The sequence below is a fragment of the Rhinopithecus bieti genome, unplaced genomic scaffold (assembly GCF_001698545.2).
Source record: "Rhinopithecus bieti isolate Rb0 unplaced genomic scaffold, ASM169854v2 scaffold_36004, whole genome shotgun sequence".
NCBI lineage: Eukaryota > Metazoa > Chordata > Mammalia > Primates > Cercopithecidae > Rhinopithecus > Rhinopithecus bieti.
Window position 1 is genome coordinate 1,307,390 of NW_016815976.1, and position 27,396 is coordinate 1,334,785.

General features: G+C 40.1%; 1 protein-coding gene across 1 annotated transcript in view; it reads left to right on the forward strand.

The window, feature by feature from the left end:
* The window catches only part of CADPS (calcium dependent secretion activator), a 497,883-nt gene that overhangs the window by 401,381 nt on the left and 69,106 nt on the right, over positions 1-27,396 (forward strand). The window contains exons 22-26 of the mRNA XM_017854222.1: positions 6,240-6,386; positions 9,674-9,829; positions 13,711-13,858; positions 22,052-22,126; positions 23,015-23,098. Of these exons, the coding sequence (XP_017709711.1) occupies positions 6,240-6,386; positions 9,674-9,829; positions 13,711-13,858; positions 22,052-22,126; positions 23,015-23,098 (610 nt within the window). The remainder of the gene's footprint in view (positions 1-6,239; positions 6,387-9,673; positions 9,830-13,710; positions 13,859-22,051; positions 22,127-23,014; positions 23,099-27,396) is intronic.

Below are 27,396 nucleotides of genomic sequence, written 5' to 3' on the forward strand. Positions count from 1 at the left end.
TTTTGCCACATAATCTTCCAATACACACATACACACACACACAGAGCCTTTCTTTCAAATAATTGTTATCCTCAAATAGTTCTGTTCTTCTACTTTTCAAAATTTATAAGCACCTGGTTATAAGTAAAATGAGAAATGCATTATAATGTTTACTTCAAAATAACTAGCATTCAAAATACTGAAGAAAAATAGCCATCTGATAAGAAAATACTACCGATGTATTGAGTTTGCTAAAAAAGGGAATTAAAAATATTCGTTATCCTTCAGATTTTCTTATTTCAAAATATGGCCCTGTAAAAGAAAATAGAGATATCATCATTTAAGCTTGTTACAATTGAGGTTGTTTAAGATGAACAACAAAACAACAACAACAAAATAATTGAAGTTATTTGATGGAAAGGGTAAAATGGCTGAGTCCTATGGCAGCCTTTCCCTAGAAAAACAGTCTTCCATCTCTTCAAAAAGAGAAAAGGGAGGCTACATCTCTGTTTCCGTTAAGCCAGACACAGTCATGGTTAGAGTCTCTATGAATTGGTGGAAAAATGTCATCTCATTGCTTCTAACCACAGCTGAAGATAGTCAGCTTCTCAAAGACAGTCCCAAGTTGTGAATAAAATCTGCAGCCCATGGCCCTCTCATTGGTTTCCATCAGGACATGTAGTAGGGTCACCATTCACGGTTGGGCAGGTTGCTCACAATCCTTCTGGCAGCTGTGAATAAGAGATTTTGGTCCTAACGAGAAATGGACATTTCCATCAACTCTTCAGTGTTAGCTCATTGGTAATAAGCCATGGTGGCCTTCAGTATGAAAGAAAACCTAGAAAGCAACTCATTCAAAGTCTTACCGAGTCTCGTACCTCTGCCACCCTTGCCTACTACCTTTTCCCTGACAGATGGTCACTCAATCTTTACTTAAACACCTCCAAGCATGGGGAATCCTTGGCTACATGGTTGTCCACTTCAGGTTAGGACTGCTCTGAGGTAAGAGCCAGGACTTAACTCTGGACGTGGGGTTCAGAAACCAGACCAAATTGAAAACTAGCTAAAACAAGGATGGGGCAAAAGTGGCTTTCCATAAGACATGCCCACCAGTGTGCCATGTCAGTTTACCATTGCCATGGAGTTACCGTTCATTTCCATGTCAATGACCTGATGACCCAGATGTCACTACCCTTTGCCTAGAAATATCTTACATAAACCTCTCCTTAATCTACTTGTAATTAACAGCATGTGTAAATATGACTCCACAACTTCCCTGAGCTGCTACTCTAAGCACACTGCCTGTGGGAAAGCCCTGCTCTACAGGAGCAGTCACAGCACTGTAATACCACCGGAGTTTTTACACTACCACTCCAATAATATCAGCTCACCCTTCAATTCTTTCCTGGGTGAAGCCAAGAACCCTCATGGGCTAAGCCCTACATTGGGACTCACTTGCCCCGCGTCAGCTCTGATTGGTAGAACTAAACACTGCTTCTTAATATGTGCACACTGTAAAGTCCAAGATTCTCATTTCCCAAAATGCACTTTCTCACTCTGCCTCAGATATGCATATAAAAAGTGTTTTTAAATGTCACTTTCCAAGTAGTCATAGACGTCAATATCTTTTTTTTTTTTTTTTTTTTTGAGACGGAGTCTCGCTCAGTTGCCCAGGCTGGAGTGCAGTAGCGCTATCTCGGCTTACTGAAAGCTCTGCCTCCCAGGTTCAAGCAATTCTCCTGCCTCAGCCTGCCGAGTAGCTGGGACTACAGGTGTCCACCACCACACCTGGCTAATTTTTTGTATTTTTAATGGAGATGAGGTTTTACCATGTTAGCCAGGATGGTCTCGATCTCCTGACCTCGTGATCCACCAGCCTTGACCTCCCAAAGTGCTGGGATTGCAGGCATGAGCCACCACACCCGGCCATCAATATCTTTTTTCAAAATAAGTTTTATTGTGTATATTTAAGATATAAAACATAATGCCATAAGATACATATATAGTAAAATTGTTACTATGGTGAAACATATTAGCATATCAATCATCTTACTGATAATAAACCATCAGACCAAAGACACCTTAGCAATATGCAGGTGGCCTGGTGTCAAATAGACAAGTAATGTACTTGGTGTCAGATCTCGTGATTCTGCCAATAATTTGCTGGGTGATCTTGGGCCACCAAGTTTTCTGAGTTGAGATCCTCCCTCAGTTCACCTCCCTGAGGTTCAGTATCCTACTTTGTCAAACAAGGACTTTGAATAACCAAAGCTTTTCCAACGCTAACATTCCTGAAAATATCACTCTCCATATTCAGACACATATACACATTTGATCATCACTGCCTCCCTAACACCTACAGCAGGGCCTGGAACATAACAGGTACTCAATAAATGTTTGTTGATTAATTGCCATATTTGTTAAAGAACCCACACAGGCTGAAAATTATAAGGATGTAATGGGAAAACTATAGGGATGTTTCCCCAGATGAGGGTTTCAATCTAGTTGGGTCTGAGCAACATACACACAAGAAAAATGACTTTATGAAATGTCAAAATTATGAAAAAAGAAAAATGACTTTATTTGCCAATGTACAAATTTACAAATAACATAAGGAAAAGTTATGAGGACACAAGAGTAGAGGGGAATCAATTTCCACTAAGGGGTCATGGAAAACATAGCTGGAGGGCAAGATTTCAAAAGGGGTAGGAATGCTGGGAAAGATGATGTCCAAAGGTAGAAATACGAGGGAGGCAGAGCATGCAAACGCTGAGTTTTTGCCAGCATGGATTATAACAAAGGCAAGCCATAAAGTTGGAGAGATGTTTGGGAGGTTCTAAAGTCCCATGAAGTCTGGAATTTTTTTCTGTAGGTGATACATTCTCAATGGGGGCTTTACAGCCCATAAATTGGTGAAAATTGACTCGGGCGGGAGGGCAGGGCTTAAAACATCTTACTCTTTTTATGTATAAAGCACGGATCTACATATAGTACATAAACAGATATTCTATACATCTGTGGTATTAAATCTGCATGGAGAAGGAAGTTGTGAGGCAGGATGATAATGAGTAAAAGATTGTAAAATACTGCTCTAGATTCTAGGAAGATATTAGAGAGTGCCCCTGCCCCAAAGCAGGCATTGGACCTAAGAACAAACACTGACAGAGGCTTCAGTCCTCAAAGCATTAAGAAAAGACAAGACAAGATGTACTGCATATATGTATGCAACAACTGATTCATAAAAGTAGAAGGCATTTCGTGTCTTAAACCCAACCCAATCCATAAATCTAAAGTCGAAATCTTTGAGAAAGACACAACAATATCCCTTCTGCATGGAGTCAGTGTCTTGATTAGAATCAATTCTAGAAGCAGGAATGACTTCACCTCCACTCATTTCCATCCATAGAAGTGATGAGACGTGCACACATCTGTGACATTCATCCATGTAAGAATGAGTAGATGAGAATGTTTCTAAACCATCTACGGATGGGCACTTTGGCCTAAATGGAAGCTATTCTTTTTCAAGAGTCCCCAAAACAAATGAGAGTGTAAATTTTAATGCATATAAGTTGTTAGGATTGCAATTCATACTTCTTGTACTATCCAGAGATATCCAATTATGATTCTCTCAGAGATGCATGACTAACTTGTTTTAAGGTAGCTGCTAAAAGAGCCCTCTTTAAAGTAATAATTCATTATAGTCATCAGCAGTTCCAGGAGCCTCATTGGAACTAAGTGCTACTTGAAAATTCCCCCTTTTCACATGTATATTAGTAAAATATTATGCTTAGAATTACCTCCTTGATTATTTATGTTAATATCCAAATGAAGTATTAGTAACACTAGTAATACACTACATTATTTTTCTAAGAGCAGAAATATCAAGCATGTTTCATCCTTTTGAAAGTAGAGCATTATAAAATGTCACATGAAGGAAATGTTTCTATGAGTCCAGTGCAGTAGTCCAGTTGAAATGTCATATTTTACAAATACAGTATGTTTTGATTAATAGAAGTATTTTTTTTATTTTCGTGTGCAAAATGAAGCTCGCTTCTAATTTGTGTACCCGCCACCCGCTAATATGTTTAAATTAAATTGCTTTTGCATACGTTTGTATGTTATTCACTCCTAGCTACTTTTAATTTGCTCAGAATTGACATTTTAACTTTCCAGGCTGCCATCTCTAAGATCTTCTAATTCCTTGATCATTATTCAGTGTGTGTATCATTTAATGATCACATTTGCTTATATAGGCTTACACATGTCTCAGTGGAAATCGCCAACGGTTTTGTTACATGGCAGTGTTTAAGACTGAGAGCCACCAGGGACTGAATTCAAAGGCAAATTCCCCAGTTAAACAGAGACACATAAAAGGAAAAGTTCCATTTTGCCTTGTATTTAATAGTCGTATAGTTAATCTTTTCTTGACCATTCCCACAAGAGCACCCTTTAGTTTCAAGTAGAGATGTATAATTGGCTTTCCCAAAATGTGAGGTGTGAAGGACAAATCTATGAGACACCTGTTTTGCTTATGGAAGAGAATGCCAGGTAGACAATTTTGCATTCTAGGTTTTTCAGTCTATGAGCCAGAGCTATATTGCCATTGTGAAAGAACAATTTGTTTCTAGAGGGAGACAGGCGTTCAGGTGATCTTCAAGGTCCAGAATTTCTGACTTAGCAGAAGGCATGTTACCCACCCCCACTCCCCCACCCCAACTGGGGTGGGCAGTTCCCCAGACTCCCACACTCCCCTGAGCTCCCCCATCCCCTACTCCCCTACTCCCCTACTCCCCCACTTCCCCACCCAAAGGCAAGCCCTGAGGCAGGCTCCAGCTCTTGCAGGAGTGCTGTGTGGAAGTCACGAGACCGACGCCTTGGCCGCGCCAGCGGGGAGCTGCTTTGGCAAAACTTGCTCTTCTCCTGCAAGATCCAAAAAGAGAACCTCAAGTCCTTTGCCAAAGTGCTGTCAACTTCACTTAAACAGGAAGGCTCCTCTCAGATGCAGAGTTAGGCTGGGCTCTACCGTGCCAGTGACTTTGGCTGGATGGAACACCCTTAAAATGCCACTACTGAGACACACGGTGCCAGCTTGTGGAGCCGTGTATGACACAGTCCTTCCAAAGAAATACAGTTGATTCAAATTGGGGGTTTTGTTTTGTTTTATTTTCTCCCTCTACTTATAAAACCATCCATCTCTCTTCCATCACATCAGTTGATCCATCTTTGTCCAAAAACAAAAGGCTGATACGAGGTAATATTTTAACTTTTAGTCACTTTTAACTTATTTTAACTTTTACAGAAAATACACAACTTGATTAATTTTCACAAATTGAACACACACCCATGTAAGCTATCACACAGATCAAAAAGTAGAACCTCTCCAGAAGTCCCTGTCATGCCTTCTCCCAGTCTCTGTCCCACTTCCAAAGGTAACCGTTATGATATTTTACATCCACTTTTGGTCAAAGAGTCTAATACAAGAGCTGAATTGGGGATTGTTTTCATTTCCTTGGTTTCTGTTTCTGTGTATAAACATTTCTGCATTTTTATTAAACTTAGTTTGGGAGAGAAAGTTTCTATTTTCTTTAAATGTTCTATAAAATTATTCAAATCTGATCCTTCTTCTTCATACAATTTTGTAATTTCACCATCAACTGACACCTCATTGCCCATATACCTGTCTTTAGAAGTAGCAGTTGGAAAGAGTTTGGTTTCTGTACATCACCATTAAGTGTGCCTCCATGTGGGTGAACTTCCTACTCTATTTGATATCTAATGTCTGATTGAGAAATATGCCTCCATCAACAATAATTTGTTTTAAAAATAAGAAAATTGAAGCGCTCCACCATTTCTATCAATCCCAGTGACTTCACAACAACCCCAGCCCCAGCCACACCAAGAATTCCAGGAACTTCAAGTTCTTAGCATGAGAAAAGTTCTAGACTCTTATGGCAATGGATATGGAAACAAAAGGCCCCTCCCAAAGGCATGTGATCATTGTGTATGGGTGCTCCGCAACTGTCCGCACTTTTAAGTCACTGTGTGGTTAATTTTTTTTCCATTAACTTTTGTCATTTCTCTGGATACAGAGCCACACCACAGCTTCCCATCCGTAAGCTGCTTTCTGAAGTGTGTCGCTTGAGTTTTTGCTGTTGTCTTGCTCTGGACTTGGTCAATTTATTTACAATTGTCGTGTGCTTCTGCCACATCTGCATTGTCACTGTGATGGTATTTTTTCTTTCTGTCTGTTTCTTCCACAGGAGTTTAACCAGTAACCTACCCAATGTGAACCTACCCAATGTGAACCTTCCCAAAGTACCAAATCTACCAGTTAACATCCCTCTAGGCATCCCACAAATGCCTACTTTTTCGGCACCGTCATGGATGGCTGCTATATATGATGCGGAGTGTGTATTCAGTTCACATTAGATCTCATTTAAATTTAAGTGATCTTGGCATGGATATGTATTGTTTATTTCTATACCTTCTATATAACAGAGATGGAGATGGATAATTAGACATATTTTGCTGATCATATAGAGACAATATTGTTTATTTCTGGCATACATCATGTTTGTAAGATGTTTGCTATATATACAGCACTAACAATTTGTCTTACGCCCACTGAATGCTGGAGGACTATGTTTCACTTCCTGAATTCTTTTGCAAAAGGATTCTACCCTTTTTGGCAGGTGACATGACTTTAGGAGCTAGACATCCAAAAATAGTGGAGGAAACCTCTTTGATGGGCTGGCCAGTCATCTGTGGCCTGATCCAAATCTAAGAAGGAAGCACACCTACCTAGAATCTGGGGTGTTTTTTTTTTAAATAAAAATAAAAAATTCCTAGAGAATGTTTAAACCATAAAGCATATTTCTGGTGTCAGCAAATGGCAGGATATAGTAACAGTATGTTCAGGGCTAAATGAAAATTTCTGAATGGATCAAGCCTTAGTCATGTAAATGTTATGTAAAAAATATATTATGTACTTTCCAAGGTCACAATACAATATGGTGCTTTGAGATCTAGGTAATGAGAAGTTCAATAATTCTCTAAACAAAAGATTCAAGCAACAAATAATTAAATTTTTGGTAGCCGTATCATCTGATATACTCATTCACATGAAAGTCAGAGTTGCATGGGCCACTTCTTGAAAGCCAGCAGTTTGGGGGAGTGAGGGTTGAGAAGCCATTTCTTCTAGCTTTGAAAATGAATCTTCTCTGCTTTTTTGGTTAGCAAGAAGATCGAGCACCCCTAAATTCTACCTCAGGGAAATTAGAACCACGTGCGTGATTTAATAAGTGAAACAAGGGTTAGCGATTCTGTACCCTTCTTTGATCCTTTTCTTAGACCACAGCTAATTATAGGCCAGATAAGCTTTTTCTTGAAAGAATAAATTGGCACATTTTCAAAGGGAAGTGTTATTATCAAAGGAATAAAAAATGGTCTGAAACTGGCAGTGATGTTTTGAAATCTCAGAATCACATTCATCAAGACGGCCCTCAGCATTTTTATTTTTGCAGTAATCCAGGCGGAGGACAGACCATTAAAATGACTGCTCTATTTGGCTCCTCCAAAGCTGCCTAATATTTTTACAACCTACAGTTGCTCACAAGTTCACAATGAAATCTATGGTCAATGTGTCTGATTCTCTTTTAAAGGCAAATTAAAACCTCCAAAAATTTATATCTGAAAAAAAATCCATAAAAGAACACAAATCATATTCATGCTAAGATGACTATATGAAAAAATTAGATTAGGTAGTATCTGTGAAAAATTTAAAAATATCAGAAAGCTTCTCTTATCTTCCTCTGTGCATGCTCTGTGACACTGTTTTTGAAAAGATATGAATCAAGACATTGTAATAAAGCAGATAATGGTCTCCGTTCAATTAATTAAGGCATGAGTGGGAACACATTTTGGTAACTGCTCAGCAATCAAAATAATCTTGGTGCTATTGCCTTAACATTAACAGTTTATCTTAAAAATAAAAAGAAAATATTCTTTTCCTCATGTCAAAACTTAATAATAAGCTCTTCAAAGAAAAAAAAAACCCTACAAGAATTTTTTGAAACTCTGAAACCAGATGGGTGTCAAAATGTTGTTGTAATAAATACCAATTATTGCATTCATATGTACTTAATGATTTAAAACATACAACCATGCAGTTCCAAAACGGGGCTTAGACTAGACAAAGTTGGGGTTTCTTTTTCCCAAGCATAGGTTGGGGTAGGGGGAAGGCTGAACTTTCACAGAGCAACAACACATTCCCCCACTTTTGAACAATGCTCACGGCAGTATCTGAAAAGAAGGCGTGGATTCTCAATCACCCACCAGGAAATGCCTGATTCTATATCTTTTCATAATTCCAGTTTCTTCCTTTGCCACCTTTCATTTTAAGGGCGTGTTGATATGTTACCTGCTCCTTCGTGTCAGATACATCTACGTACTGACCTCAGACTGGTCTGTCCTTGAAAACTACCCTGTTGGTCCAGGCCGTAGGCTCCCTCTCAGCATGTTTGGGCGTGTGCCCCCTCCCCGCCCTGCAGTAGCTGTGTATGCATTTATGCACTAGCTATATTTCTCTCTGAAGCATTAATTCAATGCAGCTGGCATCTGTCACAATAGAAACACCCACTCTCATCTGTTTCTATAGACGATGTCAGAACAAGTGGTAATGCATGGTGTGTTGGACATTTTATAAATTACTGTGTTAGCATTAGTGGTATGCGAGGAAGTGGGTGGGGAGAAGGACACCCCTCAGAGCTCCAAATGGGATTGTTACAAAAGAGACAGCCAGCCAGAGAAGGGCAGGAGGGTGAGAGATGGAGCATTTCTCATACACAGGCTTTTTGTAGATGCCCAAGGTAAAAGTTTCTTAGACGTCATCGTACAGAAAGGCATCAAGACCAATTTCCCCAACTGCACACAGGACTGGGTAAGATGGTGCAACGGTAAAAGAGCTCAGGTTTTGAGCCCTAAAGCATTAACAATATCACTTGTCCACTAACTTCCCCTGCCCCAACTCACCTCATCCTGGTGAGGACCCTGCCTATGCAATGGGCTGGTCTATGAAAATTGGAACAGTAACCAAACTGATCTAGAATTTTGGAATCAAGGTATCCAGGTGTACCCCTTTTGATCTGAGTCACCCTAATTTCTTTCCAGCTCTTCAAGAGAGAAAGCAGGTCCTCGCTCACCACTTTGTTAGCACTGTCCTTTGAAAACAAAAAGTCTTGTGCAATTTCCAAGAGGCCTCCACTCTGGAGGGGAGCTGGGGAAATGCATGAAACCCTGAATTTTAATAACTGCATGTTGCCATGTAGTTATTATCTGTTGAGACTTATTTCTCCCCCTGGTTCGTGGCCTTCATCTGAATCATCACATGTGTTAATGTGGTTATTAAAAGAAGGCTGATTTTTACCATACACCACTCTCCTGGTTGTTATGGGGCAACACCTTCCCCAGACTTCTCACTGGTCTGGGGTAATTGGCTGAGCAAAGCACACTAAGTCATGTATGGTAAAACTCAAAATCTGCCGGTGGAGATTCGCCCCTGCCTTCACCGCCAACACACGTTGTTTTGTATGTTGAAGCTGCTGTTTGCCTTCTAGCCCCCAGTTGTCTCTGTGTTCGTTTTTGTAGAGCCTGAGGGCATTGGGTGACTCTCATTTTCTAATTTTTATCCTGCCAGTAATGGGTCAGGCACCTCAGAAGATCTGTTTTGGAAACTTGACGCCCTTCAGACTTTCATTCGGGACTTGCACTGGCCTGAAGAAGAGTTTGGAAAGCACCTGGAACAACGGCTGAAGTTGATGGCAAGTGACATGATCGAATCTTGTGTCAAAAGGTAAGCATAGGTGGCTGGACAGGTTCTGCACGCCTTCCCCACCATACACAGACTCAGGGAAGGGTAGATGGCTGCTCTTTGGATTGGCTGTAATTTGAAACTAATTGGAGAAGGTGATTGCTTGTCAAAGTCAGCTGGAGTAGTGGCTGTCAACGTCTAACTTACATTCACCTGCCCTCCGTCTGTCCCAAACCCAAAAATAATCTGGCTGCCAATTTTTTCATGGTTGTTGGCTTTAAGAGGAAGAGATCCCTGTCCGTTCTTGTTTGTATCCCTGATATCTAGCAGTGTCTGGCACAAAATGCTTACCAAGTAAGTATTTGTTAAATGTATGAATGTGTGCCTGAGTGGACAATTAGAAGGGAAAAAAAAAGAATATGCAATTGTGGAGCCGGCATAGCCAAGATAGGTAGCAGAAATCTAATGATTTTCTAACCATGTGGATAGGGCCTCAGCATCATCATTCACTCTATATATAAAAGATGAGCATATATGTGGCCCACCTTGTAGTTGTCTTGTTGAAAGTCTAGCTGGATTTCAACAGGGAGTCATGAGACGTTGAACATGACCCTGTTTTGTCACTGTGGCTTTTAGGACTAGGGTAGGAATGCTGCACTTGAAGTTCCCAGACAGACTGTTCTGAGAAGGTGAGGGAAAAAAAATGAGGACAGTATTCGTCCATTCAGCAAACATCGTTTGAGCTCCTCCCATATGCCAGGCACAGGGCTAAGTTCTTGGCATACAATGAAGAATGAGAGACTGCATCCCTTTCCACATGGAGTGTCTCTATATTAAATATAGAAATAAAATTCCACTGATGTGACATCATCATCATCACCCTGTCTACCCTCAGATACACATCCAAGTTCCTTTTCTAGTTCATAACTGTTCCATTATTTTTCGTCATTCAGAAAAAAAAAAAAAAATAGATCGCAAGCAGCGCAGGTTACTGCAAATCTCCAGATGTTGTGTAGCTTCGTTGATGGATCAGTTGTGGGTGATGGGGGCTGGGTTTGCCTGGAAGTTCTTTGAATTTATTATTTCCTATCTTGGAAGAGGAAAGGTGAAGTAATATCATCAGAACTAGAAACCAAAAAAGCAAAAGAACAATGCAATCCCAGGTAGGTGAACAGCGTCTCAGCAGGAATTGAGAAAGGAACTATGCACTAATGGAGAATCTGGGCAGATGTTTGAGGCCACTTCCAGAAGCTTAAAGTTGTAGTGATCCAGATTTTTTAGAATTGTTCTTTTATTCTCACTCTTAGAACTGAAGGCAGGCCTACTTCTCAAACTCAAGGTCAAAATATTTCCTTAGGGTCTTGAATTCCATGATCTCCTAGATAGTCTATATCAATTTTAGGAAAAGCAATGTTTTTCCGATGGCCAAACCATTCCATAAAAAAACTTTTTGAGTGATCTGTCCTAGGGGTGAAATGCATTACAGTAAAGGTTTATCAGTTCCTAAACTGTGCACATAATTATACAGAAAAAGATGTGTGTCCTTCACTGAGAAGCCAGTCTCCTGGGTAGGGATCAAGAAATGGGAAGATGCTCACAGAAAATGGAAAGATATGAGGATGTCACAGGTGGATAGGGACTCTTATCCCTTACCATGCTGTAATCATATCTTCATGGTTCAGACACCTAAAGAGGGTGAGCTGCACAGAGCCAGTGAGTGGATCTTGTTCATTTGGCATTCCTCACCCTCCCCAGGTCTCAGCACCATGCTTGGCACACAGTAGCTGTTAAGCAACCTTTTCCTGACAGAAGTTGCTTCACTGCACATGGATGGCTGGCCTGGACACTTAAATTTCCTTATGTCCCTTTTAAATCAGCTCAAAAGCAGACAAGAGCAAAAATGGGTGGAAATATCCCCAGACCTACAGATTCAGAGGACAGAGCATGGAGGAGTTCTTGGATGTTTTAATACGTAGAATGTACATTAGAAGAGCCTAGAACCATTGTTTTCCTCAGTAGAACAGATTCTATAACCCTTGTTCTAGGCCAACATAGTAAGGACATTGTTTCGTAGGTATGAATATGCAATGCCAAAAAGTCAATAAGGCACTCCTCATGTTTCAGTGCTCCAGAAATTTAATTCATCAATTTGACAGACATTTGCAGAGTCTCCAGTCTGGTCTATATCAGGTTACTTGTGCTGAACACAAAACAAGGCATGCTGTCTTTTGCCCTCAAGCAGTCAGTTGAGTTAAATGACTTCTCCTTTTCTGGCTTTTTGGTCCTATAGAGCCCTCTCAGTCATATTAATTTTGCATTCAGCTTCCTCTTTTCACAGCCCTGCACTCCAAGGGCTATGAACAGTTCTCCTGTGAAAACTGAAGACGATTACTTCATTGGAAGGGAGCAATTTAGCATTTCCATTTCTCAAATTGGGCCGGAACTGGCACACAAGCCTCAGAAGATCAGCACAGGGACCTGTCCAACTCAGTCCTCATCAGGCCTCCTTTTCACAAAACCAGCAAATGATGTATTTTCAGCGTAGCTTAAAATGATCATCATGATTAGAAAGCTACTTCAGTGCACTGAGTCTTCAGAAGCCAAGATACATTTATCTTTAACATGATCATATAATATATAGGGGTGTTTTAAGGGTTTGGGTTTTTTAGGTTTTTTTTTTTTTCTTAAGAACTGGGCTCCCAACCTTAGAAATTATACTTGGCTTCCCTGCATGCACTCAGGGTGTGTTAGCAAGCTGGCATCCTTTCCTGAGCTAACTAGCTGTGTGGTCCTCCTATGCACTGTTAGAAAACTGCTACAAATTCCTCTTAAAGCAATGCTTTCCTGGTGGCTGTATGATCTCCAGAACTTGACAGCGAACAATGCTAAAAAGATGCATCAGACAAACGGGGCTTTAATAAAGCCACTTACTAACCCGGTGCTTTTCTTTAAAGACATTTGATGATATCACCCACTTCCCTGAAACCTTTTAAAATATAACTAGACCCCTTTTACAATGCTGATGTCAAGGATAAGAGCTCACACCTGTATTACCAGCTGGCCATGTAGGGCTAGGCTTCTTCTATGAGTTGTTAGCACATGGCTGATAATCATAATTTGACCAATGTCAGAATTATGTTACATTCAGATTCCACCATCACACAATTCTTGAATTTGTATATGTATATTAAGCATAATTTTAAATCATAAAATAATGTGTTTTATTGCAAAATAATACATTGACATTGAAAACAAAACATGATGGAAGTTCCCCAATACCACGTCTCCTAATTTCACACCCCTCCTCAAAGGTAGCCGCCTTTAACAGCTTGGTGTATTTCCTTTTTATGTCCTTTAACAAGCAAGAACATTTTTTTAGTCTTTCAAGCAATGTAATAAACTTGCTGGATTTTAAATTTTTGTCTCTTTCAAAACCAGAAACGGAAAATAAAAACCCACAGCAATAAACATCATTTAAGATTTTTTTCCCCACCACGAGGTTTTGAAAATTAAAAACTGCTTTGGTTTTTTGTTTGTTTTGTTTTATTAATGAAGTAATTCAAGGTAGGCAGTTGCCAGTGTGAGAGAACTTACATATGCTATACTGCTATAATCGAGTTTTTGTGAATTCATTCATTCTCCTGCAATTAAGGTTCTCCATAGCATGTAAACTATAGACAGAAATATGCCAAGCTACAGGTGTTCCGTGTACTGCCGAGAAAGGAAGGGTGTGCATGGCTGTCTCCATGAATAGGCCTTCCTTAGTTGGGAAAGTCATTTAAAAGGGAACACATGTGAAGTCATTGTTGACTGAAACTGATTACAGCCTTCAATTTTCTTTTTCACTGACCTCTCAGAAAATATCTCCTCCACCTGCTGCCATCTGAACGCTGAATTGGTCTTTTCCTACTTTGTTTTAATAGAACCAGGATTGCATTTGAAGTTAAGCTGCAAAAAACCAGTCGATCAACAGATTTTCGAGTCCCACAGTCAATATGCACCATGTTTAATGTTATGGTTGATGCCAAAGCTCAATCAACAAAACTTTGCAGCATGGAAATGGGCCAAGAGGTAAAAAAAAAAAAAAAAAATACAGATTTTTTTTTCCCTCTTCATTGATCATGTAGAAGAAAACTTCACAAATTCCTTCCATCTACCCTAGTCTGCTAGTTTCAGAAATACACTCTAACATTTGTGGATTAAGCCATGGATGAGTGTTCAGTATCTGTTTGTCAAGTAGATTTCTAAGGCATGTGCTGATGAGAATGTCAGTCACTTGGAAGTGATTCTTGGCTGGAGTTGGGGTGGCCATAAAGTTCCCTCTAAGCTAAATGAAGTTTGACGACCTTATTTATTAGGCTGGTGTCTCCAACAGATCTGTGTTTTGCCAGAATGAAAGTCATTTTCACATTTGAAGTGCATTTTATCACTTTGAACATCTGGACAGCAAGAGAGCCTTTTCTTGCATCAAAAAACTTCCAGGATATATAATGTTAGATCACCCTGCTACCCAATCCCCAGCCAGCAGGTTCTGAATTTCCAAAAAAAAAAAAAAAAAATTTGCAGACTTTCAATTTTCCTTAGACTGAATTGATCGTGAATCTTTCCTGACCAAAAGTTTAGTCCTTTGCTAAGTTTGCAATTCCAAAGCAGTATTTAAAATGTAAAGGAGAAGGAAACAGCAACTTGGGCTTGATTAAAGACTATCATGATCATTTTTCTCTGATGGCCTTAAGCCAGCTAGATATTCATATACCAATTTAGAATTAATTCAGAAGCATTTCTGGCAACTCTATGTTGTTGCCAATTGGCATAAATTGCTCCTAAATCAGATCTTTCGATACCAGCCTTACATGTTCAGAATTTTTACTAAATTATATTTGCTCCTTATTCGTTATTTATTTTCTCTTTCGGCACCTTCCATTTTTAAATGTGGGTTGGTGGTATTCTCTTCCTGGCAAGATCATCTTCAACCTTGTTTCCCCTACAAGTCAGCTTCCTCAGCCCCCACCCCCACCCTGGTTAACTCTATTCCCGACTGATTTTCTTGTCGAGGACCTTTCCCTGGGGTTTACGTTCTAGGCACTGGAGTCAAATTCAGGGTGCCCTTGGTTCTCTGTCCCAGCATCATGTGCCTGTGTGAATGATCTGGGGCAGTGGTTCTCATATTTCAGTGTACATTAAACTCATTCAGAGAGCATCTGAACACCCAGATCAGTGAGTCTCACCCGAGAGTTTCAGATAGGTCTGGGGTGTGGTCTAAGGATTGGCATTTCTGACAAGTTCCCTGGCGATCCTGATGCTGCTGGCTGCTCCAGAGACCACACTATGAGAACCAGTGATCTGGGTACTCAGTATGTAAACCTGACATCAGGGGAATAACTCACGTAGGAAAGATGGCCCCCTTGGGGAAGACCTGGGTTCGGTGTTCAGAAACCTAGATTCTTCCCCTGGCTGAGCTGAAAGCTGGAGTTTGACAAATTACTCAGCCTCTTTGGGCCTCAGTTTCCTCATCTGTAAAATGATAGCACTATTCTAGTTTTATTCAGGCTATTTTTAGTGGCACAATCTGTTTTTCAAACCAAACCAAGAAGGCCAGCATGTAACACAAAAGTACAGCTGCTCTGGATGGAGAGGAGAGGAGGGGGCCTAGAGTCCAAGCTGCCAGGTTGCCCTCTGCTCTGTACCTCTTCACTGCCCACCACCCACCCAAGCTGCTCTGGAATATTTAAACAATCTTTAGGCTTCATAGAGCCCACTTTAAGGGCCCTGTTTTTGGTGATCTCAAAAGTTCATTGAGATCCCTTTGAGTTCATATTTTCCAGGATCCTGTGCCTCCTTAATTTTTCTCCCCTTGAAGCTACTATATTTTAAATTGAGATATAATTCACATACCCATGAAATTCACCCATTTAACATGTGCCATTTAGTAGTTTTAGTTTATTCACAAAGTTATGCAGTCATCACCACAGTCAATTTTAGGACATTTTTATCACCTGAAAAACTGAGTACCCGTTAATTCTCACTCGCCTCCGCTTCTCCACAGCCCTAGGTAATCACCAAAATACTTTCTGTCTCTAAGAATTTACCTGTTCTGAACATTTCTTATATACAAAATCATACAATATGTGGCCTTTTGTATCTGGCTTCTTTCATTCAGCATAGTGTTTTCAAGATTCATCCATGCTATAGCCTGTATTGGTCACTCCTTGTTAAGGCTGAGTCATATACTCCGTTGTACGGATATACCACATTTTGTTTATCCATTTGTCAGTTGATAGACATTTGAGTTGTTTCTATTATGATTAATGCTGCTATGAACATTCATGTACAAGTTTTCATGTGGACCTGTGTTTTCAACTCTCTTGGGTACATACCTAGGAGCAGAGTTGTGAGGTCACATGGTAACTCTGTGTTTAGCTTTTTGAGGAACTTCCAACTGTTTTTCAAAATGGCTGCACCATTTTACATTTCCACCAGCACTATATGAGAAACCTGATTTCTCTGCATTTTGGCCAATATTCATTATCTGTCTTTTTTTATTGTAGCTATCCTAGCTCTGTGTATGAAATATCTCTTGTAGTTTTTTATTTATAGTGATGTTTAGCATCTTTTTATGTATTTATTGACCATTGCATATTTTCTTCAAAGAAATACCTATTCAAAATCTTTTGCCAATTTGAAAATTGGGTTATTTGTCTTTTATTGTTGAGTTGTAAGAGTTCTTTATATGTTCTGGATACTAGACCATTATCATACATATGATTTGCAACTATTTTCTCCCATCCTGTGGGTTTTCTTTTTCATCTTCTCGATGGGATCCTGTAAAACACAACAGGTTTCTTTTAAATTAAATGAAGTCCAGTTGATCTATTTCCCCCTAAGTCTTCTTGAGATGTACATTTTCACTGAGTTTTCTAAGGATGGTGATAGGCCAGGGTGCAGAAGGGTTAATACAACAGGACTGGTCTTGCCTTCTCAGCAGCTTCTGCAGTCCCTCTCCAGCTTGATTCAATAATAGCCATATTTCAAAAGTTCCCACATACCTGGTCAGATGGCGAAACAATTCTTCCAAACAAACCAAGTCACTTTGATCTGGGCTTTTTTCTTTTTGAGCTGGGGGTTTAGGGAGAGTAGTGGGAGTAGGGGAGTTGCTGTCACAAACTTCACTGAGAATACAAAAAAAGGTATGGAGCTATTTCTCAGGGGAAAAAATACTTTCACATATTATTACTCTCCAATTTCAGAGGACCTGGGGACCTCCTTGACCAAACCATAGACCCCAGTTGGAGAGAGAGGATGAGAAAGAACAAGTTGACTTTTATCACAATGGTGGACTCTTCTTTTTTCTTTACCACTAATCACTTCTGGGCTAGGGTAGAATGACCTTAGCTTGACCTAGGAGCCTGGTTTTATAGAAGAATAAGTTGCTTTTTGGTTTAATCATGGCATCCCATGGACTCCATACCTTAGCTGCCAAACAATGTGTCATCATTTGCTGAATGAAGAATATAGCATGCAACACACAACCTTTGGGAAGTATGTAGTTTGTTAAAATTGGGTATTAAAGTCCCCTAATTCTGGATATAAAATCAGAAAGTTGTCTTGGACTTGCAGTCACATTTTTGACATGAAAGAGCAGTGTCTATTTCTTTCTAGACATTGTTCTATTTGATAAAGTAGAAAAGACTACCCGTATTCTCCCCATATGACTCAACATAATATTTTTAATGAAAACAAATAACTGAGGCTTGTAAACATTTCTTGTTTCTCCCAAAATAGCGAGCACGCGTACACACACACACACACACACACACACACACACACACACACACACATCTAGACTATGTATCTTTATTAAGGGCCCATCTAAATAATGCATCCTAGTCTGTGATTCTTGTTGTAAGGCTGTTGGTTTTTTCCCAAGCCATCCTAGAGAGAGCTATTGTGACATTTTTCCTTAGTATAATTGAATCAGAGACACTTAAATGACCAGCTGTGGGAAATGAGGCTCTTCTTTGAATGCCAAGTGGTTGAGAACAGGTGAGAATAAAGCTAGCTTGACTTAATTGTCTGTAAATATGTACTTCTTCTAAGTGGCCTAGCACAGTGGCTGTAACCTTAATCAGAACTTAAATGGAAAGTCATATGGAAATGTTTCCTCCTTGATTTTTCTCACTTTGTAGAATGGGAATATTCATCTCCAAAGTAAAGCTGAGTTGCTAAAATGAGATTTAACAAGAATATCTGGAAACATCCTGGAACTGGGATAAGAATAGATGAAAGTCCAATGTTTTATGTAGTCTGCATTTCTGAGTATGGGATATGAAGCCCATATTGCAGGCCTAGCTACTAATACCAGCCTCCACCTGGGTCCCAACTCCCTCAACCTGCTTTACAGTAGATACTGGCCAGGTGATGAAATCTCCAATTTTAAGATCACATCCTGGATTTCATCATTGGGTAATATCACATCTAAAGGCAGCTGCTGAAACATTTGTTAAGCATAGTTTTCCATCTTAAATATTTATTTTTTTCATTAAAATTTGTGAAGTACCAATAGAAGGGAAATTGTGTATTAAATAGTTTCTCACTTGGTCTAGTGTGTTTTCATCTCATTTCCAAGGTCAGATGGTCTTAACAGAAAGACAACATACACACAATCTGTTCTATGACAAGGCAAAATGTGTAGCACAGGAAGTCAAGTGGAATGATTTTCACACAGTAATTGTGAATTTTCAACTCAGCCCATCAGAAGCAAAAGTGAACTGACCAAACTTCCCAGGCCATTGAATATTAGTAGTTCCCTCAGGATATAATTTAGGCGTATAGGGCAAGTTAATCCAAGAAGGCCAGCAGAGGCCAGGCGTGGTGGCTCACGCCTGTAATCCTAACACTTCGGGAGGCCCAGGCGGGCAGATCATGAGGTCAAGAGATCGAGACCATCTGGGCCAACATGGTGAAACCCCGTCTCTACTCAAAATACAAAAAAATTAGCTGGGTGTGGTGGCGTACAACTGTAGTCCTAGCTACTTGGGAGGCTGAGGCAGGAGAATTGCTTGAACCTGGGAGGTGGAGGTTGCAGTGAGCCAAGTGCTACTGCACTCCAGCCTGGCGACAGAGCAAGACTCCATCTCAAAAAAAAAAAAAGAGGGGGGGCAGCAGAGAGGACTGGAAAATGGTAAAGCTCCGTCTTTGTACCGTATCTGGATAGTCAATCAGACTGCAAGAGATATAATAACAACATTGTCTAGTAGTAATGTTTGGTAATTGAAAGATGCCCCAGTGATATATATACCACTTCACGGAGCTTCACATCTGCACAGAACAATATATCTCCCAAGAAAGATCAAGGAGTGAAAGCAGAGTTCTCACTATTGCTCCAGAAAAGCAAGTTAATCCGTAAGTCTCATGTATCATGGAAAACTGGCAAAAGGGATTCACGTATTCTGTAATAACTTGAATAGGAATAGGGGCTGCTTTGATATTTACCTCTTTGCTACATGATAAACAGAGTAATTATTACCCTGCTCTATCTTCCCCAAAGAAGATTTTATTTAAATTGAGGCATAATTTACATACAATAAAATATAGAGATTTTAGGTGAGTTTAGAGAAATATATATACACATGCAACCACCATGTTAATCTATTAATAATAGTAGTAGTAATACTGCCATATAGCACTTCTCAGTTTCTAAACCACGTTTCCATGCATTGCTTCATTATTTGGTTAAGTGAATCTGATGTCTGTATTCACAAGTTATAATTCTAGCCCCACTACAAAAATGAGGAAATAGACCAACAGAGATTGACCTGCTAAAGTTTCCCCTGGAAGGGAGAGACAGAATAATCATATCAAAATACTTTGTTTTATAAGCAGAAAAAAAGAAATATTCATTATAACAGAAGAGGAATGGAGATGATAATATTTGTATGGAGTGAAAGGGAGAGATAGTGGGACTGCCTGGAGAAAACATTAAGGCCAAGTTTGGCATGGAAGAATTGAAATGGGAAGAGGTTCCCATAAACTATCATATTTCCATAAGACACAATGTCTCAGCCATGTCTCCTTATGAAAGGGTTTGAGGTTCCTAGCTCCTGAAGAGAAACCTCATTTCTCTTGGGAGAAAGAATGACATCATTAACTCCTCAGAGTAAGACCCTAAATCTTTGTTGATGTGTGGAGAATAATTACTCTTGTCTCTATTTGCCACTTCAGCCCAGTTTTTCAAGAGAGTGTTTTGTTTCTCAATGATGTTCTTCTTTGCTTGGGGCAGAAGGCCCTCATTTTGTATTTCATATTATTTTGCACACGGCTAGCTTTTCTGATTTAGTTTATTCCCATAATTAATAAATGTGAATCATTTATAGCAATGCAAAGAAAACCTAGACGAGTGAGGCAGTCACATGAGGAGGAAAAGTAAGCATGTGATTCTGGATCTTATCTCAAGACCTAAAAATGAATTTGGAGCCCTGTCAATTTTCCTGAATTCTTTTGCTCTGACATCTTTCTTTGTGTTTCTAGCAAAGAATTCTGCAGATAATTTTTTTGCATTTAGCTTCAGGTTTATGCCACTTAGGAGTAAATTCCTTTTTGAATCTAGCAGTATAGCCAACATGGGTTCTGATTCAATGGGACTACAACATACAAGCCATTTGCTGTATTGTTTTTCCTCTAATCAATTAAAATGAAACTGGAGGAAATGACTAAGTAATAAGACTGTCTCTCTCTACCCTTATCTTCTACTTGATGAACTTGAATAACTAATAATATTTGAATCACAATGACAGTTGACAAAATATTTTCACATCTAGACTCTCACTTGATCTCCAAAACAGAGACTTATGAATCTGAAAGCATGACTGCCAGGAAAGGGCTCAGGCACTGGTTTTTAAAATAATAATATTAGCGTAGACCCACTAAAAATCTTTATACAGGGTTGGCTTTGTTCCCGTTTCAAAATCAGAGTTTCTTACTGGTTTCTCCCTTCTCATTGGCCCAGGATGATAATATTATTATCTCTTTTGTTTGTTTTTTACAGATAAGGAAACTGAGTTAAATTTTCGTAGGTAACATGACTTGCCAACTTTGCACTGACACTTTATCCAGGTCTTCCAATTACAAACAAACCTTGCCTATGATTCTAAATGGATTTACCTAATTCGCATCCCTTTGCTCACGCTCAATAATTCTGATTGCCAGTTATCAGAATATTAAACCACATTACTATGGCTTATATCCATATGTTTACATAGACTTTTGAATATTTTATTTAATTTTTACTTTCTCATGTATCCTTTTGTCCTAATTTTTATTTGCACTGATCCTTTTTTTTCTGTTCCTAATTAATCATCCTTCTGAAAGTTTGCTAAAACGTGGGTAAGTGCATTTTCCTTTTCAAATAACAATGTTTTGCATTGTTATTTTTTGTTAAGGAAATATGGGATAATTCAAATGGATACTAAAATGATCTAATAAATGTCAAGGAGCTGGCATATAATATTTTGTGTTGAAATCACTTTTCCTTTTTCCCTGGCATTTACAGCGGATTTTATTTGTGTGGGGTTTGTTTTCACATTACTGTTTAAATGTAATTGACAGGCACAGTTAGAGAAATTTAAAAACTTAGCAGTGGTCTCGGTGTAGGCTCGAATACTGGGTCTGCTTATCCATGAATGGAGAAAATGAGTGGCTTGCCACAAGGATTCAGAAAGAGACACTTTGCCTTTACACTGAGTCAAGACTTGGAGATAAAACGAGAAGTTCTGAGGTATTAACCCAAAGAACCTGAGGGTTTCAGAACAGTTTTTACAAAATTAGTCACAGTGTCTTCATCAAATTCCCTTTGGAAAGGGAATCTACTATCTAAGCCACAACCCCCAGCAGTTTTCCAAAGATAATTTTTAATCTCCTGTGTTAAATTATTACAGTATCTTGCTTTGTAAGATCCAAATCAACACACTGCTGGGTCATTAAGTCATTCATGTGTGCTATTCGTAGAAGTATTTATGTGTCTACACACATTAGAGGCATCGAAAGCCTTAAGTGAGGAACAATGAACTTGGTAATATTTTTAAGAGCTTCAGATTTCTCTCCATCAAAGAACTGGAGTCAGGATCTTACAGATATTTCTGGGACTAAGGAAATAAACTGGGTCTGCAGGCCAGGCTTTATTTATAAACTATGTTGTCTAAAAATTACTGACGGATGCAATGCCATCACCTCCCAAACATGCTAATATTTGTTTTTCTGTGTTCTTAGCATCAATACCATTCAAAAATAGACGAACTAATTGAAGAAACTGTTAAAGAAATGATAACACTCTTGGTTGCAAAGGTAACCTCCAGCTTCAGGTGAAATGTTTCATTGTGAACACTGCTTTGTTATGTCTCCGTTTCCATTAAAATGTAACACGTTAAAAAGTTGAGCTGGATACTTGCGTCTCTCAGGAAACAAGATTGTACGTCACCCAGCCTCAGCTCTAAATGATTTTCCGATGATCTCGAGCCGTGTGAAGATAAATTGATGAAGTGGCATATGTTAACTTAATAAGAATTTGTCCCCAAACGTCGCGCTAGGTTATACAGGAAATGTTTGTTTTGTTTTTCAGCACTGACAAAGTTAGATTTTTAAATACAGAAAGTTAAACGGTAATAAGGAATTCTGCCATCATGAAAACCCCTTTTCCTCTAGTTTCACATGCAGTGAGAGTCATAATAAAACATAAAAGTCAGATAAAGCTATTTCAGTCACCCTCATGAATTATAGAATTTTAACTAAGTAATGCTGAATGGGAAGACATTTATATTTGCCAGTGCTAAACTTCTGTTTCCCCCAAATTACTGATAAAATACAAATAAAAATAGATTGGATTAAATGTAGTGCTAATATGTAACGTAGAAACTGCTTTGCGCAGTTTTGGATTTTAAAAAGTGCATTTAATATTATCGCATGCTATATGCAACTCAATAATATTTTGTCACTTTGCACTTCTGTAACACTCTATATTTGCAATCACATAATAATGAAGAGAAAGCCGGATAAGTCAAATATTTCTATGTAAAGGCAGTCTATTCCTTTCTCCGAAGGCGGGAATCAAATAATAGACTGCAGAAGTGAACGGAGGGCTCGATCCCAGCCTTTATGTGGTTGGGAAATGATGTGCTTTATGGTGAACAATTATAGTTTGAAATAACATTTTTTTCTTTTTTGCTGTTTTTCCAGTTCGTTACTATCTTGGAAGGAGTGCTGGCAAAATTATCCAGATATGATGAAGGGACTTTGTTTTCTTCGTTTCTGTCATTTACCGTAAGTAAAGAGCTTCTTTCTTTCCTGGCTTTTGTTTTAATTTTTGGTTTTGGTTTGGGAGAGGAGTTATGTTGTGTCATTTTGTTTTGGGATGGGTGTGTGTGTTAATTACCGTCAACTATTGTATAATATTAACACTATGTGAAAAGCCAAACATTTCATAACAGCAGGTAATCCAACATCATTTCTATATCATTTTTAAATGTACAATATGTGTGTATTTTTATGAACACACACACACTTTTCTATATGTATGCATCCAAAGAGTTGCCTGCCTAAGCCCACCTTAGCTAGCTCTGGCAAATGACTTAATGTGCGCCACCGTTTCCTCATCTGTAAATGAGAAAAATTAATTTTAGAGTTTGTAAATGAAGACCTGCACACAGGCCTGCAGATATGTTTTATATGGTCCTCACTGTGTCAAGTACGTTCTTCTTAACTGAATTGCCTACATTTAAAAATCAGGAGAATTCACAGAAAATTCTGTATTTCTGGGGGTGCCTGCATAGCATGCTAGGTGCACAGCAAGTCTGCTGGAACTGTGTCTTGGGGGTCTTAGACTGGACATGTGTTTACAGTTTGCTATAACTCCCTCCTGGCTGTTTCACTCATTCACATACCTACCTGGGCTTGGGAGCCATTTAAGTTTACAATTTCTGGAACATATGATCTCATTATCTACAAATTCCAAGAGGCTCTGATTTTGTGCCAGAATTGGGCAAGGGCATAGAAATGAGGTAGCTAAGGCTGGGCCGAAACCAGCCTTATTTTCTATGGATAAATGATCAGTGGAGATGGTTGCTATAAATGGGCTGCTTCAGGGGCCCAGTTCTCCCACTCTTCCTGATGCTAGGCAGGCACCACAGCTGCATGCTCCCTGCCATTTCCGACAGCAGGTTCCTGCTGGCTCTGAGACTAGCTGTTTTCCTCTGACAACACCATAGGAAAGGGAATCAATTTAGGACCCACTGCCTATGGGTCTTTAAAACATTCTCACTGTATGAAGAATCTTTCAGATAGTGATTGAATGCCAAGACAAGGCCCAGCACAGGGTAGTGGATAGCACATTATCGTCCTTGGAATCTAACAGAGCCAGGCTCGAATCCCATTGCCAATGTTAACAGCTGTGTGATCTTTAGCAAGTGTCTCATCCCCTCGGAACTTCAGTTTTCTCATTTGTAAGGGAGTGCGGGACAGATAATATCTTCCCTAATGAGCTATCATGAAGATAGTAATGTAGGTGAAAGAGCTTAGCATAGGCCTAGCTCATAATAGATTTCAATAAATGGCAACTATTATTTTTTAAAAGTAACTAATATGAGTATTATAAAATGCAAACATACATGCACACAACTTCTTTCCAAATATACCCTACTTTGATCTTTCCCCAACCCATACATTAATATTTTGGGGAACTAAGGGAAATACAGACAGAAAACATTTAAAACAGTTTCTTCTGATATGCAGTTCTGACCTTCCCAGGTATAAGGATTGAATTCAGTCCCAGAGGTGTGATGGCCCTCATCCCTGAGCTTTACTGGCAAAGGTGAGGTGGGAAGGGGATAACGACAGTAGGAATTCCATCTAATTTCACTCTATAGAACCTCCTATAATATGTCACAGCTGAAAGGAAACCTATCCAACCCAATCCTTTGACAAACAAAGCAGCCAAGGCCCAGAGAGGGGAGTGATTTGTCTAAGGTCACACAGCAATGGGCAGAGTGGGGACAGGAACCATTGTGTCCTGCCAGCTTTCCCCCACCACTGAATGGCTTCCTGGAGAGAGTGGGATTCAGCTGGCAATTGCCTGGCACTGGAAGGCAGATGGGCAAATGAGAGGGGAAGATTCATAAAGAAGGATTCAGGGCACATGAGTGGGAAATATTAGACAGTGTTTCTTTCCTCAGTGAAGTCCTGGAAATGGTGAAAAGAAACAGAATTCAATGCAACATTTCTGGAAAATGTTTCCCTGACACCCACAGAAGACATTGCTTTCTTTGCGTCTTCATTTTGAGCAACTGTTTTTGTTGCATTGGACTTGAACCTGTAAAACCCAGGAAAGCTCCTCTGCTCTTTACTGAGCAGAATTCAATCCACCAAGGGCCGCACCCTAATTACTGGCCTACCAAGAGGACTATGGGAAGGTGGTCCAGGGGCGGTGATATCAAGAACAGGGCATCAGGGAGTCTCACAGGAGGGTTAGAGACAGGACACCCAGAGCATCCTATGCAGAAGTGTTCAAACTGAAATTCCCATCCTCTCATCTCCCTTTTCAGAGACATTTTGCAGCCTCACAGCATGCCTAGCAAAGGCAGTGTAATGCAGAACACTTCGGTGCCTGTTGCTGGGCCTGTAACTTCCCTCCTTAGTGACACTTCTCCCACACACTTGGCCACCCCAGGCCAAAAGCACCCACTTATCATTTGCAGCCCGTGTTCTCATCTCCTGCCAGTATTCCAGTATTAGAGAAAGTGAACTGTGTTTATAGGTGGCAGGAATATCTCCACACATGGATTCTGAGTTCCTGCCCAAATTCCAAATGGCCTTTGAAGGCTTCCATCAGCCCAATTGCGTTAATTCCCCAGGAGTCGAGTGGAAGTAAAAGGGTTGAGCAGAGGCAGCAGGTATATTGTGCAAAGAGCTTGAAACCTGTGAAAGAACCAGCTGTGAGTCCTAGGACCCTGTGCAGAGGCATAGAGATAGTGCCGACGCTCTGGCATGAGTTCCTTAACTCCGCTCCCATTTCTGATTCAATTCTTCAAGTATTACTGTGCACTTACCACGTCCCCACCTCAGCAGGGCTGCCAAGGATGAGCCATGTGCTCTGCCCCCAAGAAAGCTGACGAGTATCGACAAATATGCCACCCTTTCCCCCTTTTTCTCCCGCTGAGCGCCTCCTTTCCTGGGTGGGCTTGTTTCATGGTCCAAGCCAGACATTTTGGAAAACGTCTGCAGTGGCACGGAGCAGGCAGGAATATTTATTTCTCGTCTCCATCTGCATTGCTTCCTCTCTTGGAGAGGAGCTGGGGGGAGGAGGGAGGATGAGATGTGGCTTCTTCGTGCCAGCCCGAGAGGCGCCCAAGCGCACCCTCCTCTCCTCCCTCACCAGCTTCAGCAGCAGTAGCAGTCTGGGATTTATGGAGGCAGGCGCCTTTCGAACTTTTGAAAGATCAGCCCAGTTGGAAGACGCAATTAGCAACTATCTGCCCATTTCCCTTGACTGCAAGATGTGCTTTTGCATGGGATGCCTGTTTGGAAGGGTCCCTGTCTTGTGGGTAGCCACTTGTTGTTCTTTTAGGAGGCCAAGAAGAGAGGCAAGCAGGTACCCATGTTCCTCCCACAGAAAATGACAATGCTTTTCTCTGTCCTCTGCAAGTGTTAACAAATATGCTGGTTCTGGAATGAATTCATTCATTTACTCAACTTCTGTTTACTGAGCACCTATGTGTCATGTGCTGTGCTAGGTGCTAGGGACACAGCAATAGGCCAGAAAGGTGTGTCCTCGGCTCTTTTGGGAACTTACATTTAGTAAAGGAGACAGGCAATTAAAAATGAAAGAAAATTATCCAGTGGGAGAAGCATTTCCACAGGACATAAACTGAAGAGCAAGAGAAAGTGGGGAGGTGATATGACTTCAGCCAGGATGCTCAGGAAAGTTCTCTCTGCAGATGACATGAGAGACTTGAGCTCTCAAGCTTGAAGGAGTCAGCGATGGATACAGAAGAGGGGAGAATCTTCTGGACAGAATAGCAGCTGCATTAGCCAGGAGGCAGGAAAGCAGGAGGCGTTTTTGCGGGATATTCTAGAGGTGACATAAACATGGTTTAGGGATTAAGTGAATGTTGGGGGTGGAGACTTGACTGCAGAGGGCAAAGGTGGAAAGCTTGAGAACTATGATATACTGAAGAGCTCAGCTGAGCTAATGAGTCATGAGAGTCCATGGGGTACAGTAAAAAAGACAGCACAGGGTAGGGAGAACTGGGATGGTAACCCAGCTCGGCTCCTTACAAGGAGCTGTGTGACCTGGAACAAGGGACCACATCTTGGCTTTTAATTTCCTTCAGTGTAATATGATGATGGTTATATTAGATGAATTCAGAAGTCTAAAATAACTATAAGAGCTACAGCTCCTATTCCTTAAACATTTGCTAAGTGCCTGGCACAAAGCTACCTGCTTTAAATGTATTTTTCCTGCTGAATCTTCAGAACAATCCCATTCCAACACTCTTCTGCAGATGTTGAAACTAAGGCTCGGAAAGGTTAAGTGCACCCCCCCCCCCCCCCCCCCCCCCCCCCCC